The following is a 17,933-nucleotide window of genomic DNA, read 5'->3' as shown; positions in this document are numbered from 1 at the left end:
CTGCTTTCTCTTTCCCTGACAGTAGTGAAGGATTAGTTTGAGGGAATGGTAACAGAATTTGTTTTTAATATTTCTCCAGTTTGTGGCTGCTCTGAGAATTTGGTCGCACAGTATAAACTACTTTTGTGGCACCGAAACTTACTTTGCTCTTCCAGTGTCCTTGTTCCCTTGACACAAAGAAGTGCTCAAACCCCAAAGATTCTCTGTCATTCCACACATTCCGCTGTGGATGCCCATTCCTCTCTTGCTTTTGAAGGTGGTGAGATTTTTGTCCTGATGGCATCTGTGCAGCAGGAGCAGGCATGCTCTGCACCATGTTCATAACAATGATGTAATGATATATTGCTCCCAAGTCTCAGTTCTTTTTGCTTGACATAGAATAGTTTTTGTCCTTCCCAGTCTTTCCCAGGTTTTCATAACTGTTTTTCAGGTACTTTAAGTAGTACTTCTCTAGCTTTTCCTTTGTTGCCTACATGCAGAAGAAAAAGGGGCAGGGAATAAAATTCTAGGAAAACTTCTCCTTTTCCCCAAAAAAACTTAGTCTTTGAATTTCCCTTTTCAAGCATGAACTCATCAAGATTTCCAAGCTTCACAGTCTTCCCCTGTTGTGATGGAGTGCCAGGGATGGACACACCAAGAATCTTTATTGCTTTGGAGAAGCTCTTATTCTTTTTCCTGGCACAGACAGTCCATTAAACAGACAAAATATAAATGTGGAAGGATGATTATTCTGTCACAAGATAACACAATTATAGTGTTCTCTGTATTTAATGCAGGCCTGATTTGGTAGCTGAACAGAATACTGAAACGTATTCTCTTACTGTTCCAGTCTCTTCTTACACAGAAGTTAGTATTGGTTTAAAGAGGTCTAGTCTATTAAATTTACGGTCATACAGTGTACGTGCAGGTAACCAGAAATTAAGATGAGACTATTGTACTTGAAAATGCACATATATGTAAACATTGTGGTCTTGAATTAATTGCAGTATGTAAAGTCCCATAAATTTTTTGTTAGCTGATGTTTTGTGTACATGTGATCAGTGGATTATTTTGCAGTTATGTTAGAAAATATATTGCATATTGAACCATTCAAAATTCTTTTCTGTATATATTTTAGTGCTTTATTTCCTGTTTTTTATTTTGTTGCATTTTGTTATTAATTGATAAATGTAATTCATTAGTTGGTACATTTTTTTAATTGATAAAACATTGCTTTTTTGATGCTGATGTCATCTGACTACCATTTGGCTAATAGAAAGCAGATTATAACATACATATAGTTACCAGCATATTTGTTGTTAACTTTGCCTATACATTTTCAGAGACGGATGTATATACTTTTGGACTTGGACAATATGGGCAGCTGGGACATGGTACTTTTATTTTTGAAACTTCAGTACCAAAGTCTGTGAAACACTTGAGGAGGCATAAAATATGTAACATTACATGTGGGGAAAATCATACTGCTGTAATAGCAGGTATGTAAGTGAAAAATTCTGAAATGCACTTCCAGCGACTCTATTATACTGTAAAAGCTTTCTTTATAAAATGAGCAGTAGAAGAAGACATATACAAACTTACTAGATCTAAAGGTTAATTAAGCTAGTGAGAAAGCCAGATTCGATATTAGGAATTTCTGATTCACAGCCATGCCATGCATAGCTCTGTACCTGGTATCTCCCGGGGAGTTATAACCTCATAATCATGCCTTGCTAACAAGTATTCTTGTTTAGAAGCCTTTGTTTTTCTATACAATTTCAATCTTATTATTTTGTTGTTGTTGTTTTGGTTGGGTTTTTTTTACAAATTGTCTGGACTAACTCTTATCTCAGTACTTCGCCTGAAAGTATACATATTTTTTGATCATATTCACCTGTTGAAAATCTAAAAATAATTGTTCAGGTTTTGCTTTTGGAAGAGAAATACTCCTTACTTGCATGACCTGTTACTTTGTAATGGTTTTGTCCTAGTTTTGTATTGAATCTTTGTTATTAATAGCATCCTTTTTTTTTCCACATGCAGAGAATGGCCTCATGTTTACTTTTGGAGATGGACGACATGGCAAGTTAGGCCTTGGAGAAGAGAATTTTACAAATCAGTTTGATCCCACTCTGTGTTATAATTTCTTGAGGTTCACAGTCCTTTTGGTAAAACTTTTGTTCATGATTCTCAAACATCAAAAGATTTATCTTTTTATGAAACACGTTATTAATGAGAGTTGAAATCTCATTATAGAATTATTTCTTTCTATAACATTTAATTAGTAGGCAACACAAATTGAAAGAAAAAGGAAATGATATTTACTTACTGCACTGTTCATTTAGTTTAGAATGTATTTGGTTTGGACTACATTTATAGACTGCTTTTTAGGATTTTATTCAGTAGTGTTGTGCTATAGCATTTTGGTCTGTAGAGCTGTGGTAGCCTATAAAATTAAATATTTGTTGCTCTTAGATTGCTGGCAGTAGGGGGAAACCAATATCTGTTCTGAAAACACCAGAGTGTCATCTTTTTAATTTTAACGATTATTTGTACAGTGGGATATTTATGTAATAATACTTTGTCTGTTGGAGGGTGTAGAACTTGCTTTACATTTTGTGGATTTTGTGATAAAATCTCTAGGTTTGTATCACTGAAGCTATCAGTGTTGCCCACATTTGACTTGCATCAAAATAATTAGCTCAAATCCCTCAAAAATTGGTGGAAATACCTTTGCTTTCTCCTGTATCAATAACTTGATAGACCTATCTTGTGTTCTGTTCAATACAAATACATTGTATTAAGTAAGAAGAAGTGAACATAGATCACTAGTCATTAATAAATGTAATTAAGTACTTTTATGTGGCTAATGTCATTAGGAGCTAAATTTGAAGCAATTTAATCTCACTTTTAGTATGTTTTTCTTACAATCTAAGCCACTAGAGACGATTGTGAGAAAATGAGATCCTTGTATCCTTGTACTGATACTTGCAAATGAAATAGTCAGACCTTTTTTTGGTGCTGTAGGTTGCTTGTGGTGGTTGTCACATGCTAGTTTTTGCTGCTCCAAGACCTAAAGGATCTGAAGAAGTACTCTTAGAAGATTTATATGAAAGCCATTTGACTGCTACTATCTCTAAAATGAGTGGAGACTCACTACTAACAAACACCTTACAACTAACATCAGCACGAATGCGACGTCGAGAGAGGGTAAATTCAGAGCTGTTTAGAGTTGCCATACTTCTTTTAGGAAATAAAATCACTTTTAAAGCTAAAATCACAGCATATACCCAGCAGATAAATATATCTCCTTAAAATACGTGTTTAATTTTAATGTATAAAAAGAAGAATGAATGTCTACCCTGGCTCCAAAGTTGATGCAGGTAAAAGATAGGTCAGATTTTACTTGTTTATTTCTATGAAGAAGACTCAAATTGATTTTGTATTTTTTTTTTTATTCTAAAATGTAGAGCCTGTTCCTTTGCATTTTTAAAAATATCATAGAAATATTTTTTGAAAAGAGCGAGAACCTAATTCTTTTTGTTGTTCCCTCTGAGTCCTTGAATATATTAAACAAGTTGATAGTTTATAAAATATTGTCCTGGTTTCAGGAGAAAGTTTCGCAACCAGCTTAAAATGATCCTTAGATCCTGTAGCTACTTAAAATAGTAGTTTCTTCTCCTTTATCTCCACTACACATGTGATTTCCCTGAACAGCGCAATGAATTGGATCATTTCACTTACCTGTCTGAAAACTAACTCTACCACAAAACCACACTTTTTTGGTAAAAATGTATTGATGTTGTGGATTAAATGCCTGAGTGTTACTGGAGAGACTAGTATTTTAATTTTAAATAAAAATCAAAGTTCTTTTTCTCCTTTGTCTACATTTTAAGACTGCTTGAGATTATTGTGTAGAAATGACCTAAAATATTCCACTATATACCTATCCACTTTTTAGGACTATAAATAATTAAAATATTAAAGAAATTGTGTTTATGCTTTGTATACAAAGTTACAACGTTGTATCATCAACTAAAAGAAAATACCACTGTTAAGCTTGAGAGGTTGCTTACATTTTATTCTTCTACTCTTATTCTCAATATATATTTTTTTAATCTTCTAAAGGAAAAGTCACCAGAACAGTTTATTCGAATGGCACAAACTCTGCCTCCACTGGGAGAAAGCTCCTTAAAATCCTCGCTGCCTGTGACTAGCAACACTAGCCCACTCTGTTTTTCTGCAACAAGTCTTCCTAAAGCTGTACCTGCGAAGGGCAGAGACCATGAAAAAGGTGAAGTGTCCCCACATCTTGCTGCTGTTTTCTCATAATTATGTAGTTTGGCTTTCATCGTTCATAAACAAATGCTCAGTTTGAATGTGAAAGAAGGTTTAATTTCAGTCTTACCTCAAGAGGGTCTGGCAGCATACAGACATGAAAGTTGAGAAATGCATACCAAAAATTGCCTCACACTGTTCATGTTTGGAAAATGTGCTTAAAAATTTAGAGGAGGGTTGAGTGAAAGAAAAACAACTTCTAAATTGTATCTGTCGTTCCTCAAGCCTGTAGAAATAGGGCTTCACAAAAATACTATAAGATTAGTAACTGCTTTCTCAATTTTCACAAAAAGGAAAAAGAATTGCAGAAAAAAAATTATTAGGAACAATCTTAAAGACACAGGAAGGCCTACAAGAGACCTTGGATGAGAAAAGAGGTCTACTAATTCTTACAGGATCTTTCTTCTTCACTTGGAAATGCAAAAGTACTCTTCACTCTCTCTTATCTAAGATAATAAGGATTTACAATATTCTAGCTAATGCAAAAGCCTGGATAACAATGATACTGATACAGCACTGGACTTTTGCATAGATTCTCTAGAGCAGTTCTGGACTTCATCTGGGTTCCTAGGCATGTGTGATTTCCTGGGAAGAGCAGTGATGAAGAGTGCAGAATGCAGTGCTTCTGTGTAAAAGTTAGCTCAGATTTATTGGACAGTCAAATCCAATTTGAAAGTAACTAATTCAGTTAGAATTAAGATGATTATTTGTAAAGCTGCCAGCATGTCCATTAGCATTTCTGGTTCCAGGAAGGCAATGCAGTGAAATTTGAATTGCCTTCTGAGGCCTAAAACCTCGGGTTTTGTGCCATATGAAACTGCTCATATACCTGATGAACTTGAGGTGAACCTGAAAATGATGTAGGTACATTTTAATGATGCTGCATTGGAGTTAAACTCACTGTCTCTCCATCCATTACACAGATAATGTGCAACGTAGGCGATATGACTGCAGCTAAGTTAGTTTAATTGGTACACTATTATTGAAGAGATTATCCAAAAGAATCTTTGTCCCATATAATATTTATGCTTTGAAAGCCTGCAAAAATGGTCAGAGATCTACAGTGCACTGAGGCCAGATTGCTGAGCTACCTCTGATGTTAATACTGATGAAAAGGAGCTGGAAGTGTTTCTGCTGTGTCTTGTGTGTCAGTCCTATGTCAGTAAAATAGACATAATCTCTGTTTTACAAGAGTGGGGTGTTCTGTTTGCTATATATTCCTTGTTCCTATGGTATTTGTTTACCTCCCTCTATTTTACATTGAAGAAAAGAATCATCAAAAAGATAAACCTGGTGAAGGCTCTGCAGAAGAAGATTCTGATAGTGAAAATAATGACAGAAACCTTGGAGATACAACTGACATCCTAAATATGGTAATATATTCCCCTAATGAATCTGTGATTCAATTGTTTTTATGCAGGGGAAGAATAAAGCTGCTAAATTGTGTTTCAAGTTCTAGTACAGAATTCCTGGCTAGTCCAGAATGTCATATGTGGCACCAAGAAGTACTGACATACTGTTAAATGACCATGCATTTCATATCATCATTATCCAATGCTAAAGTTTGTTTTCATTTTCCAAGTAATGTTGTAATACGAGGTTGAGGCAGTTCAATAGTGCAGCCCCTCCTCACGCTTTAGCTCTGGATATCAGAAAGGAAAGGAGAAGGATGCTGGATACCACATGGTGGTCTCTATCTCTGACCTTCTTCTTCTTGATAATTTCCAAGAGAGAGAATTGCAGGAAATGAAGCAGAGTGCTGTCTTTTCCTATTCCGAGATTTTTTAGTACAGGTGGATCATAGTAAAGGGAAGACCAAAATGCAGACATTTTGATTATCTGGTGATCCGTAAGCATGTTTCTACGTATTTCTTTTATTTAAAAAATATGTTCACCTTATCACTTGTACACCTTTCCAAAATATTTTGTTCTCTTGGCAGATAGGGCATGTCCTGGCCTTAACACAGTGCACTGGAAAGAGTGTTGGTTTTTGTCTTTTTTTTAACTTCAATGGAATGGAAACAAAAGAGCAGCTCACTGTGGACTCAGCTCAGAATATGTTGTCAGTTATGCTGGAGGGATTGCACATTTTACAGGAATTATTACTTGTTTGTACTTAATAGTGCTTAGTAATTTAACAATCTGTTTGTGCATACCATTTATTTAACAGTTATAAAACTTTATTTTCATTTACAAGGAAAAAATTGTCTTCAGATATGATGCACAACGTGGCCTTCATTAATTTACTGAGGCATTATTTATAATATATTGCACACTTTATGTGCTAGACTTCTTCCTCCTTTTTGTTTTTGTACCCATCGTGAATCAATTTTAAAACATTTATCAGAATGAAACAGTAAATTTGAAAAAAGTCTGTCAGGCAAACTTGTCAAAACACAAAGAAAAATGATTGCTCTTCTTGAATCTAAATGAAAATAATCTGTTACAGCATAGTTGTTTCAATTTTTCTAAACTGTGGCAACATACATCTTATTGACAAGTGTGACAAGAGGGGGAAGAACTTTTAATATCATATTGATGATACAAATTCTTGGGAGTCAGAAACCAGAACTGTCCATGCTCACTGTGTTGGAAAAGAATATGGTGGTTAAACCATAAGCAGTTAACAGACAGCAGCGGAGAATACTATCTTGTCATTTGGAGTATATGGGTAGGGATGACCAAAACCTCATTATTAATTGCCCACCTTGTAGTATTCTACATCGCCTTGCCTTTTGGTTTTTTTGCTTTATGTAGAAGAGATAAAGGCATTAGATTCCAATAAAAACTTCTGCTATGTAATGTTTCTTTAAATATGTTCTTTCAAGGCTGTTGTATCAAACTGGATATTAAGTTGAAGGTTGTGATGATAAGGGAGTAAGGTGTTATATTTGTAGCCACAACTTCAGGGTGACTGGAAGGCGGATCTAAAATGTGCTTGTGGGCTGTAAGAGAGGGCATGTAGCTTTCGGTCTCTATAGGCAGTTTAGATGTTGACATGTAAGCTGGTTACCACTCTTTCTCTTTATAAGCAGTAAATGAGGGAGTAGAAGTGAAAAAGGTGAGTTGAGCGATCATATAGATTTGTCTCAACCTGACTGTGCAATAATATCTAAGTGTTCATATAATAGCTCTGTTTACTAGAACTGGGCTTTGATGCTGCTTTCCCTGTTAGTTATATTTATTTTTTTAATGGAGATCTTATTTTTTGCAGACACATGCAATGAAATTGAATCCCAGTGACCAGTCCTTAAAATTATCACCACTCCAAAAACAAAAGGTACTGTAACTAATTATATATACATATGTATACTTATACTGATGTTTAAAAGATCAATAATTCTTGTATTATCCTTGTACTTTTTGTTTTGCTTTGAGTTTTTAAAAAAGCTAGGCAAATTTTATAGGCTTGCTAATTTTCTGAATATCCATGAGGTAAAATTCTAAGAAGCTGACTTCAATCAGGAAGAATTTGTTCAGGCACATAGCACTCCTCATATCCAGCATAGTTTGAGATAACAGTATATAATACTTCACCAGTTTAAGGAGCAAGAGACTATCATACACTTTGCAACTTAAGCTGACAACATACATTTCTGCTGGTTTGTTGATACTAAAATTTTTAATTGACTTTTGGGACACAGTGTAAGTAAAGATTTTATTTACAGGTAATCACCATAGAGTATATTTAAAGGAGCAATAATACTGGTTTTAATTATAAAGTTAAAATGCTTCTGTATTATCTTTTTGTTTCACTCCTAAAGTGATCCCAGCATTTCAGCATTTTGGTATATTTCATTATAATTTTATTTTATATTTAAAAAATTTTTCTGCAGAATTTGTTAGTAAGTGTAAAATTTAAAGCAGAAAGACAACAGATTTTCAAACTTATTAGAAAGACCATAACAGTGAGTGCATCAGAAGATTTCCTAAGGGGAAAGGTGGAGGAAGGTGTAAGAAAACTGTAGTTCTTTCCTTTTGTTCACACAGCCTCATGCATTGCATGTGCTCTAGCTTATGGGACCTGATACTGGCTGCACAGTTCTTACTGCATTCACTTCAAGTGCTTGGATAGTGAAAAAGGCGTAGTAGTACATTTACCATCAACAGAATGTTGCATTCTTCTAATGTGTGCACGTGTAAATTAATTTCATGTGAAATACTCTACCTTTTATGCTATCTTTTAGTCCTCTCACACAAATTGTTTCTCTTCTTATTCAGAAGTTTTTGTAACCTTTTTCTTTTGCTGTCATTTGTCCTTAATGCTTTCCTTCTTTCTTTTTAATTTTCTGCTTCTCATGTGGAATAGAAGAACAATAAAAATGTGAAACTGAAAAGAGATGGTAAGGGTGGGCTGAAAAACAAGGATTCTGATTTCATGAAGGAGGCCTCAAAATTAGACTCTGGCTCTTTACAAAAGCAGTCGTCACTTTCAGAGTCATCGAGACAAGATTTAGAAAAAAGTAGTGCCTTTGTAGGGAAGCCTGTGGCCAAAAAAAATAAAATGAAAGGTAAATCTGAGCATGCACAAAGGGTTAGTACTTTGAAAAGTGGTGTCCAACAGATTCCTAGGGACAAATGCAGATTAGCGAAAAGGGAAAAAGAATATGTGGAAAATCCTGAATTTGTCAGAGAGGATGTAACTTTTAATGTTCCCACTGAAAAACAAATTCTGAGTGAAAAAACAAATTCTTCCAATAAAAAGTCAAAAGCTGATAAATCTAAGCAATCCCTTAAAATAGATGTACTTCCTTCTGCATCCAGGGATCGGCCCCAGACTGATTCATTAATTGTACAAAAATACAATCCTGTTAAAAAGCAAGGAAGTCAAGAAGCAATAGAAAGTCAAAACAAAATGAAGGATGTTGTTGAAAAATCTGATAAATGTGAAAGAATATGCATCAGAGGAGAAGAAAGTAGTGAAGAGCAGAGACGGTTTAAAAAAAAGGATCAATTTTTGAAACAAATAGCTTTAAGTATGTCATCATCTTCAACTGAAGAAAGTAGTAATGATCTTGCAAAATACACACTTAAGAGTAGGGAAAAAAAAGAGGACTACTATGAAGGCAGAGAGGTCCAGAAGGCAATGAAAACAGTAGAAAAAGTGCAAGAGTTGGACTTAGAAAAAGAAGATAGTGAGATTGAGGAGATGCAAGCTACAAACAATGAGAAAGAATATGTAGAAGAGACTGATAGAAAAAGCCTGAATGAGGAAGAAACAAACTCCGAAGCTAAATCTGATGAAGTCAGGCAGTTAGAAATTAAGAATGAGGAGGACTCTAATAAAGAGCAGGAGAGTGAAGGCAGTGAAAATGAAAAAGAAAAACTAGATGAAACAGTTGACAGTGAAGGTGAACTAGGGGAGGAAGAAGAGAGTGAGGTTAAAAAAGATAGAGGTGAAGTTTCAGTAGAAGGAGATGAAGAGGAAAAAGATAATGAGGAAAATGAAAAAGAGGAATCACAGGCTGAAAGAGACAGTGAGAATGAGGGTGCAGAAGAGATTAATCAGGAAGACAGCAAAGAGCAAGGAGATGAAGAAGGCAGGTTGATGGAGGAAGAAGAAACGCTGAGTGAGGGAGAAAAGAAGGATATGGAGGAGGAGGAGTATGCAAAAGAGGAAGACACTGAAAAAGAAAAGGAGGAACAGGTTAAAAGTGAGGGAAGAGATGAGAGTGAGGAAGGAGGTGAAGGTAGAGAGGTGGAGGAAGAAAAAGAGGTAGTGGCAGAAGAGGAAGGAGAAGATGAAAAGGAAAATGAAGAAGAAGACAAAGAAAGGGAGAATGAAAAAGACAAAGAGGGTGAAGAAGAGGAGTTAGAAGAATCATTGGCAGGGAGGGAAGAAGAGGTACCCGAAGAAGAACAGGAAGAGGAAGATGCAAATAGGAGGACTAAGGAGGTGGGGGAAGATGGAGTGGAAGAAGGAGGAGAGGAGGAGGATGAAGTGGAAGGTGAAAGAGAAGATGAGGAGGAAGAGGAAGGAGCAGAGGCAGAAGCAGAAGGGGAGGAGGGGGAAGAAGATGAAAAGAAGGAAGAAGAGTGGGACAATGAAGAAGAGGGATGGGAAAATGAAGAAGAGGAAGGGGAAGAAGAAGATGAAGAGGGAGAAGGGGTGGAAGAAGATGAGGGAGTAGGGGAGGAAGAAGAGGGTGAAGAGGGAGTTGAAGAAGATGGGGGAGAAGAGGGAGTGGAAGAGGAGGGAGAGGGAGAGGGAGAAGAGGGAGTTGAAGAAGATGGGGGAGAAGAGGGAGCGGAAGAAGAAGAGGGAGAGGAGGAAAAAGAGGAAGAGGAGGAAGAGGGTGAGGAGGAAAAAGAGGAAGAGGAGGAAGAGGGTGAGGAGGAAAAAGAGGAAGAGGAGGAAGAGGGAGAAGAGGAAGAGGGAGGGGAGGAGGAAGAAGGGGAAGGAGGAGAAGAAAAAGGGGAAGAAGGAGAAGAGGAAGAGGGAGGGGAGGAGGAAGAAGGGGAAGGAGGAGAAGAAAAAGGGGAAGAAGGAGAGGAGGAACAAGAAGGGGAAGAGGGAGAGGGAGAAGAAGGAGAAGAGAAGGAAGGGGATGTGGGAGAGGGGGAAGAAGAGGGAGAGGAGGAAGAAGGAGAGGAAGAGGAAAAAGCAAAAGGAAAAAGAAAAAATTATAATAATAAGCTTCCACAAAAGAAAAGCAAAACCAGGAAGTCAGAGAAGACGGGAAGTACTGCTTTACCAAACAGCTCTAAACAAAAACTGAAGTCTAAACAGCATGTAGCAAACGGTTTACATAATTCAGAACAATTTTGGAACAATGTGCTACCTCATTATTTAACACTAAAGTAGCATAGACTACTGGAGATGCATTTTAAGCCTATTCAGGAAACTCTGGAATTATGGCAGATTGATTTTTATTACTTAAAAATTATTTTCAATGTAGTCAAAATATATTATTATGCATATACTTTAAGTGCCAATTTATTGAAAAAGACTGAAGAAAATGTTTAGTTTTGGGAAGCTTTTGTGAGAGAAATCATATAAATTGTTGATACAGTCATTTACACAATCATTATCATGTATGACAGATTTAAAAAAATAATTGCAGAGGAGGCAAAATGTGTTTGCCTCTTAATTAAATTATAATGTCATGCTGACAACATGAATTATACATTGTAACAGTGTAATCTTCTTTGCCTTTGAATCAGATTTCTTAAGGTAATACATCAATTTTAGTTGCAGGATAGCTTACTTGTTAATGTGCCTTATATGAAAGCAGTGTCAGTAAATCATCAAAGATACTTATTTTAAATTTTGGTATCACTCCATATTCATTCCCCCTGCTTTTCTTCTGTTCATATATTGGTAAAATGTTTGAGTACTCAGTCTAAATTAAAGAAAGGACAAGTTGCCAAATTTACATGGGTTGGTAGGTGGGAGGTAAATGGAAGTGCGGGCCTGGGTAAATGGTGGCCTGGGCTTTTTCAAAGGCCTTAAGGTTAACTTCTTATTTTGGTGTCAGCACACAATTATGTGCAAAAAGACAAACACAAATCTCAGAATCTGACCTAGATTACATTTGAGTCAGAATGCATCTGTTTAGGGATAATTTTTTACTATCACATTTTGTGATTAGATATAATCAAGAATTTGAAAACATACCTGTAAAACATTATTTACTCGTTTATACTGTGCAATACACAAAAGATTCTATATCTGCCTACAAAAGACTACATAACATTAGTCATCTAATTCTAAGGTTCTCAAGGAGGGGAAAATATTTTGTTGCAGTGTGAAGTGTATATTATGTTTTCAGGATCAGAGCCTAAGCTTCTCCTCACTGGATAAGATTTGTGTTTTTCCCTCCTAAAAATCACATCTGTGATCTCCAAAAAGAGGACGATGTTCTGGAGTTTCCTTAAAATACACAAACAAATCTTGCAAATTATTTTTGTAAGATATTGCATTACTGTTTCACATGTTAGTGGTCAAACTGGCAAAACAAGGGATGGGGACTCGTCATACAGCATTATTACTTAAATACTATGCTAATGGGTGTCTGAGAAATTTTTGTAAGCAGATCTCAGTATTGACATTGTCTAGAAAAATAGTTATTTAAATCCCATTTGAAAATAAGGACAGCAGAAAAAAGGAATCAAAATGAGTAAATGTCATTCAATAAAAAAGTTAATGGAATCAATACTGATGTTGAGATTATGAAACATTTTTGATGTTGTTTTGTAAGATACTGGCATTAAACTATCTTTGACACAATGTCTCCAGAATTTTTTTTTTCAAAAGGCTGTAGTAGATTAATAGTTTGCCAGTAGATTCTAGTCCAGTTTGATCCTTCCTACCTCAGTCACCCCTTCCATATACCACATTTGAAGTTAAGATCACTTTCAGCCACATGCCATGCCTAACTATAACAAAAAGTTAGTTCAGTGGCTGTATTTTGTCCATGTGAAATTCGTTTCAAGCTTTGGGACTTTCTGGAATACATCGTCTTGACATCAGCATATGTAAGTCTTTGTGAAAGGGTAAGTATCCTCATATTCTGATAGAGTGGAATATTTTAACAGTTAAATGCACTTCCCAAGAAAACAGCTCGCTCTAACAACACAGTCCTTAGTTATTTCGCAGAAGTGCTGTATTATCATTGAACTGCTGTAAAAACATTTACTTTTGAAACTAAATGGAGCTAAGCTGTATTATTTTATCTTTCTAAGGAAAGATTAGGATGTTACTGTGATTAAATTTAGAGTAATATTGAAAAGTATTTTTATAGGCCTAAAACCGTGTTTCTTGGATATGACATCTACTTATTTGCGATTCTAAAATTCAGCTTTGGAAGAAAACTGCGCTGTGAAAATACTCTGTTATTTCTTGTGAAAAATATTTGCTGGGGGGGGGGGGGAAGTGAGAGCACTTTGAAGCTAGTGATTTCCAATTCCACATAGAATGGCTTTTCATTTACTGTTTGGCTGTAGATTTTAATCTAAATCCTTAGGCAAATGGGGACCATTTGTTGTTGTGCCCTTAACATGCACTGATAGCATAAAGCTTCCCAGGAGAGTAAAGGAAGCCAAGTTACGGGCATCTCCTCTTCGTTGTTTTGTCTGGATGAAAATTCATGGAATTGAGAACTGATTTTTTTTTATTGTTTTGTGGATAATTCCTGTGGTAGGGGAAAAGCAGAGCATTACTCCAGCGCTTCTAAGGGTTTTCCACAGAATCGTTACATAAATTGTGCACTGTGCCAATGTTTCTGGGCTTTGGGGGGACTTTGGAACTCCATTAGCATAATGAGTGGAATTTTATTTAGTTTGACTCATACTGGTTTATAAAGTTTGTTACTTGCGGTTTTGTGGAAATTCAGTATGTCCTTGGTATTTATTATGCGATACGAAAAGAGTTATGTGCGGTGCTTAAGCAACATGGCAGAAGTACGCCTGAACTAGTTTTTAGTAGAGAAAAAAATCCTGCAATAGAGAGAGAAAACAACAGACAACTGCTCAGACCAAACATCTATCTAGTCCAATATCTTTTTGCTAGCAGTGACTACTGGTGAATGCCTGGCAAAACATACAAGAAGAGAGCAAACATGTAGCATTACTTCTCCTGTGTAATCATTCAGTATACTGAATACATTCAGTATATTCAATAATTTGTGGTTCAGCAGATGTATCTATTATATTTAATAGCCATTTTTCTTCCATGAATTTCTTTCGATCAGTTTTTAACCCATATAGCATCCAGTACATGTTTTGGCAAACAATTCTTAGATTACTTTACACGTTGTTTGAAGAAGTAACTCCTTTTTTTGTCTTGAATCTGTCTTTTTGTACCTTCATTTGATGTCTCTGTATTCTTGTATTAGAAAAAAGAGCATTTATTCCCCCTTCACGATTTATTCCCTCGTGATTGTCACGTGAAAAAACTGTTCAGCTATGTGGTTTAAATCAATCAAGATCAAAGTGGTTTATTGATTTATTAATAACAGTTAACTAGCAATCAACCAGCTACACATTCAAGATCAAGAGTGGCAATACAGCAGGTAGCAACACCAGACATCCATAAAATGTTAATAAGCACCTGCGAATTTCTCAGCACCCTTCTGCAGCTCTTCTTAGAACTTTTAATTCCCCTGCACAGTCTCACATACATGTTCGCGGAATTACACATGCACATAGTGCCTTTTGTAGCAGGCACAAATTACAAGCACATACCCCATTTTCGGGGGGTGGAGCGCAAGTCTGCTCTTGCCACACAGCTCCCGTGAGAGATGAGGGTGCTCTAGATTACTTTTAAATATGCTGTAGCACAACTCTTCTCTCATGCCTACAAAATTTCAGCACGTAAATTTTTCCAATATATCTGAAAGTATCAAACTGTTTATTGAGATAATAGTTCTCTTTGCATAATTGATGCTGAATAACAAAAATGTCTTTCTCCAAACTACAGAAAATGTCTGGTTTTCATTCACTGTTTTTTGTCCCGGTGTCTTCTCTGGATAGGTACGTGGTTATTCTTTAGAATGGGGCCTTTAGGAATCATGCAGAAAAGGACATTCAGTTTTTGTTTCCATTGCTTTTAGTTTTTTTCCGTAGCTTTTCTTAGCTATAGCCATGTTTTAAGGTAAATTTTAGCTTACTTTCTCCGAAGATGACACTACCTTCTAGATCTTACCTCTCAGAATAGCAAAGAGTCTTTTATTTTTATTAATTGAATTTGTGGTGTGAATCTAGCCATTTAGCAAAAGTCTTGTTAAATACTCTAAAACAAATGAGAGTGATTAAATGCAGAGCATCTTTTTTAATGCAATCTGATTTTTTTTCTTCGTGCATATAGGCTGGATTTATGAACTGTGAATGCACCTGAACTTCTGTGTGTTGTCCTTAATTTTATAATGAGTATTATGGGAAGTAGAATCAAGCTCAGAAATAACAGGATTTGCAGACAAAAGAATGTTGTCAGATCTGTAAAAAGACAAAAAAAAAGGGCAAATTCTTAACTAATTTTTAAATTGCAATTCAAGTAAACAACAGTGTTTAGTACTGTGGCATTCTGTGAGCAACTGAGCAAATATTTTGCTTGCACAAATAGCAAACCTATAGTTTTGTCCTCAGTGAAGTTCTGAGTGTGTCTGTGATCTGAAGTCACTCACTGAGTTGTAATATTTTCATACACTTTTGCATATGTTTTAATGGAGAGAGGAGAGGTTAGCTTTTGCATATTGAAAGGATTTTGGAGAGATAGCTTTGGCATCAGAAAATTGCACTGCTGAGAGCTACAGAGGCTTTATTTTTCTATTGCCAAAAGAAAAAGCAAGTACACTTAATCGCTGTCCTTTTTAAGGATTTGTGATGGTGCCCATTGCTTCTTTGCTTGGCAACCTCATGCTATAATGATTTGAACAAATATTAATACCGTTATCTCAAAACCCCATACTTTGTTATGAAAATATTTATTATCAGGGCCCTGAAATGTCAAGTGTAAAGATATTTACCATTCTGGCTTTCATAAATGCCCCAGCATTGAAAAATCAGACATGACTCTCTTTCTGTCCAAGGTGGGTTGCAGGGCAGTCTGCTGGAATGTCCCAGGTTCAACGTTACAGGTTTAGAGCTTTATAATTTGTCATGAGTAGCCCGTCTTTCAATCAGAGTTGCATTTGTGGTTTGTGTGAAGTATTTGTGATTTCATATTGAGAGTGTGAGAGAGAGCTAAACAAAGGTAGCTCTAGGCAGAATTTTATATTAAACAAAGCCTTTATCTGCACCTGTACCTGTAAGGATATTGATCACAGTAGTATCGAAGAGTAATATTTCCCCTTTGTATCAATGATAATACAAGAGCCTGTGCTGTGCTGTTCAGCTGGAAAGTCAACAGTAATGACCAATCTAATAGGAGTTTGGGATTGTGAGGCAGCCTGGCAGAGGCTGGTTTTCTTACAGGACGTTTAAAATACTTACTTTCATTCTATCCAGCATCTAGCCAAGGCACAAAATGACTCTCATAATTAGAAACACAGCAGCAGAACCACTGCAAAATTTAATCTCTTTTACTAGGCACTTCATTGTCATCTCTGAGGAGAAAAAGAACAAGGCAAACCTGAATGTGTCCTGTATCAAGAGTACAGAAAGAAGTTAAGCTGTGCTTTAAAGCCGGCTTTCCAATAGCTGGGGTAGAACTTTCACAAGTGCCAGCATGTCGTGGAGAACAATTGCATGGGGAAGCTGGTGGGACTTGTGTTACTAAGCTGGGTGTGCCTTGAAAAATCTACCCATACAAGATGAGAATGGGTTTAAAGATTATTGATGGTTGTACAGAAATCGTCACTTTCACACCAGAGTATTTTGAAATGGGGGATCTCCCCTGAGAGACCCAGTTTTGCAGGCTGTGGAGATTTTAGGAGTGACTCGTGGGGCATCCCTTTCAGGACTGTATGGAGAACAGAGAATCTGGAAGAACCTTGCTGCATGCTGTGGTGTTATTAGTGAAAATTTGCCTTTGCTCATATTTTTAGCTAAGCACTGAATAATAATCAGGATGATTAAGGCAGGATTTCAACGAAAAGCACAGGATTTTGGAGAGACATGCTGTACTGTAAGCTATGTGGCACAATAAAAGCAGCAAGTAGTGACTGTCCTCATTCGTTTGCAAATACGTGGGAGCTGCATGACAAGCTCCAGACACTAAAAATGTTCTATAAGTATTTGGAAAAAATGCACAAACTGTATCCAAGTGTGGGCTAATATTCCCAAGTTAGTTTTTTCTCTGTGCCTGTTAGCATTAAGAATTAATTTTATGCAGCACAATATCTTCCAGAGACACACTAAGTTTTTGAGATAATATCAACATATTCTGATTTGGAGTTGCTCATTATATTTCATGTGTTTTGCTTAAGTACCCAGGAGCTATTTTGGTATGCTATTTCCAAGTGACTGAATATTAAAGGGTATTTATGTTACTATACAAAATAGCGCATAAGAGATAATACTTGATGTAAACAGTCTCCGACTTGTTTTATGATTCTTCACAAAACACCTTAAAAATTCTTTCTAGTTCTATAGGGTTTTTTTTTTTCCTTTTCACCCTGGAAATTGATATTATTTATTTGTTCTCCAAATAAAGCAAACTTAGAATCATAGAATGGTTTGGATTGGAAGGGACCTTAAAAATCATCTAGCTCCAACCCCCTTGCCAGGGGCAGGGACACCTTCCACTAGACCAGGTTGCTCAAAGCCCCATCCAACCTGGCCTTGATCACTGCCAGGGATGGGGCATCCACAACTTCTCTGGGCAACCTGTTCCAGTGCCTCACCACCCTCACAGTAAAGAGGGTGATTAGATTACATCTAATCTAAATCTACCCTCTTTCAGTTTAAAGCCATTACCCCTTGTCCTATCACTACATGCCCTTGTAAAAAGTCCCTCTCCAGCTTTCTTGAAGGCCCCCTTTAAGTACTGGGAGGCTGCTATAAGGTCTCCCTGGAGCCTTCTCTTCTCCAGGCTGAACAACCCCAACTCTCTCAGCCTGTCCTCATAGGAGAGGTGCTCCAGCCCTCTCATCATCTTCATGGCCCTCCTCTGGACTCGCTCCAACAGGTCCATGTCCTTCTTATGTTGGGGTCCCCAGAGCTGAACGCAGTACTCC

At 36.5% G+C, this 17,933-nt stretch overlaps 1 protein-coding gene across 1 annotated transcript in view; it reads left to right on the top strand.

Moving 5' to 3' along the window:
- RPGR (retinitis pigmentosa GTPase regulator) overlaps positions 1 to 12,547 on the top strand; it is a 43,923-nt gene extending 31,376 nt beyond the window's left edge. Inside the window, 7 exon segments of the mRNA XM_069784935.1 lie at positions 1,323 to 1,478; positions 2,023 to 2,147; positions 3,007 to 3,189; positions 4,108 to 4,273; positions 5,584 to 5,690; positions 7,532 to 7,597; positions 8,627 to 12,547. Coding sequence (XP_069641036.1) covers positions 1,323 to 1,478; positions 2,023 to 2,147; positions 3,007 to 3,189; positions 4,108 to 4,273; positions 5,584 to 5,690; positions 7,532 to 7,597; positions 8,627 to 11,122 — 3,299 coding nt within the window. The 3' untranslated portion in view covers positions 11,123 to 12,547.
- Positions 12,548 to 17,933: the final 5,386 nt, after the last annotated feature.

The sequence above is a fragment of the Haliaeetus albicilla genome, chromosome 6 (genome assembly GCF_947461875.1).
Source record: "Haliaeetus albicilla chromosome 6, bHalAlb1.1, whole genome shotgun sequence".
NCBI classification, from domain to species: domain Eukaryota; kingdom Metazoa; phylum Chordata; class Aves; order Accipitriformes; family Accipitridae; genus Haliaeetus; species Haliaeetus albicilla.
This window is presented reverse-complemented; position numbering and strand designations above follow the sequence as displayed.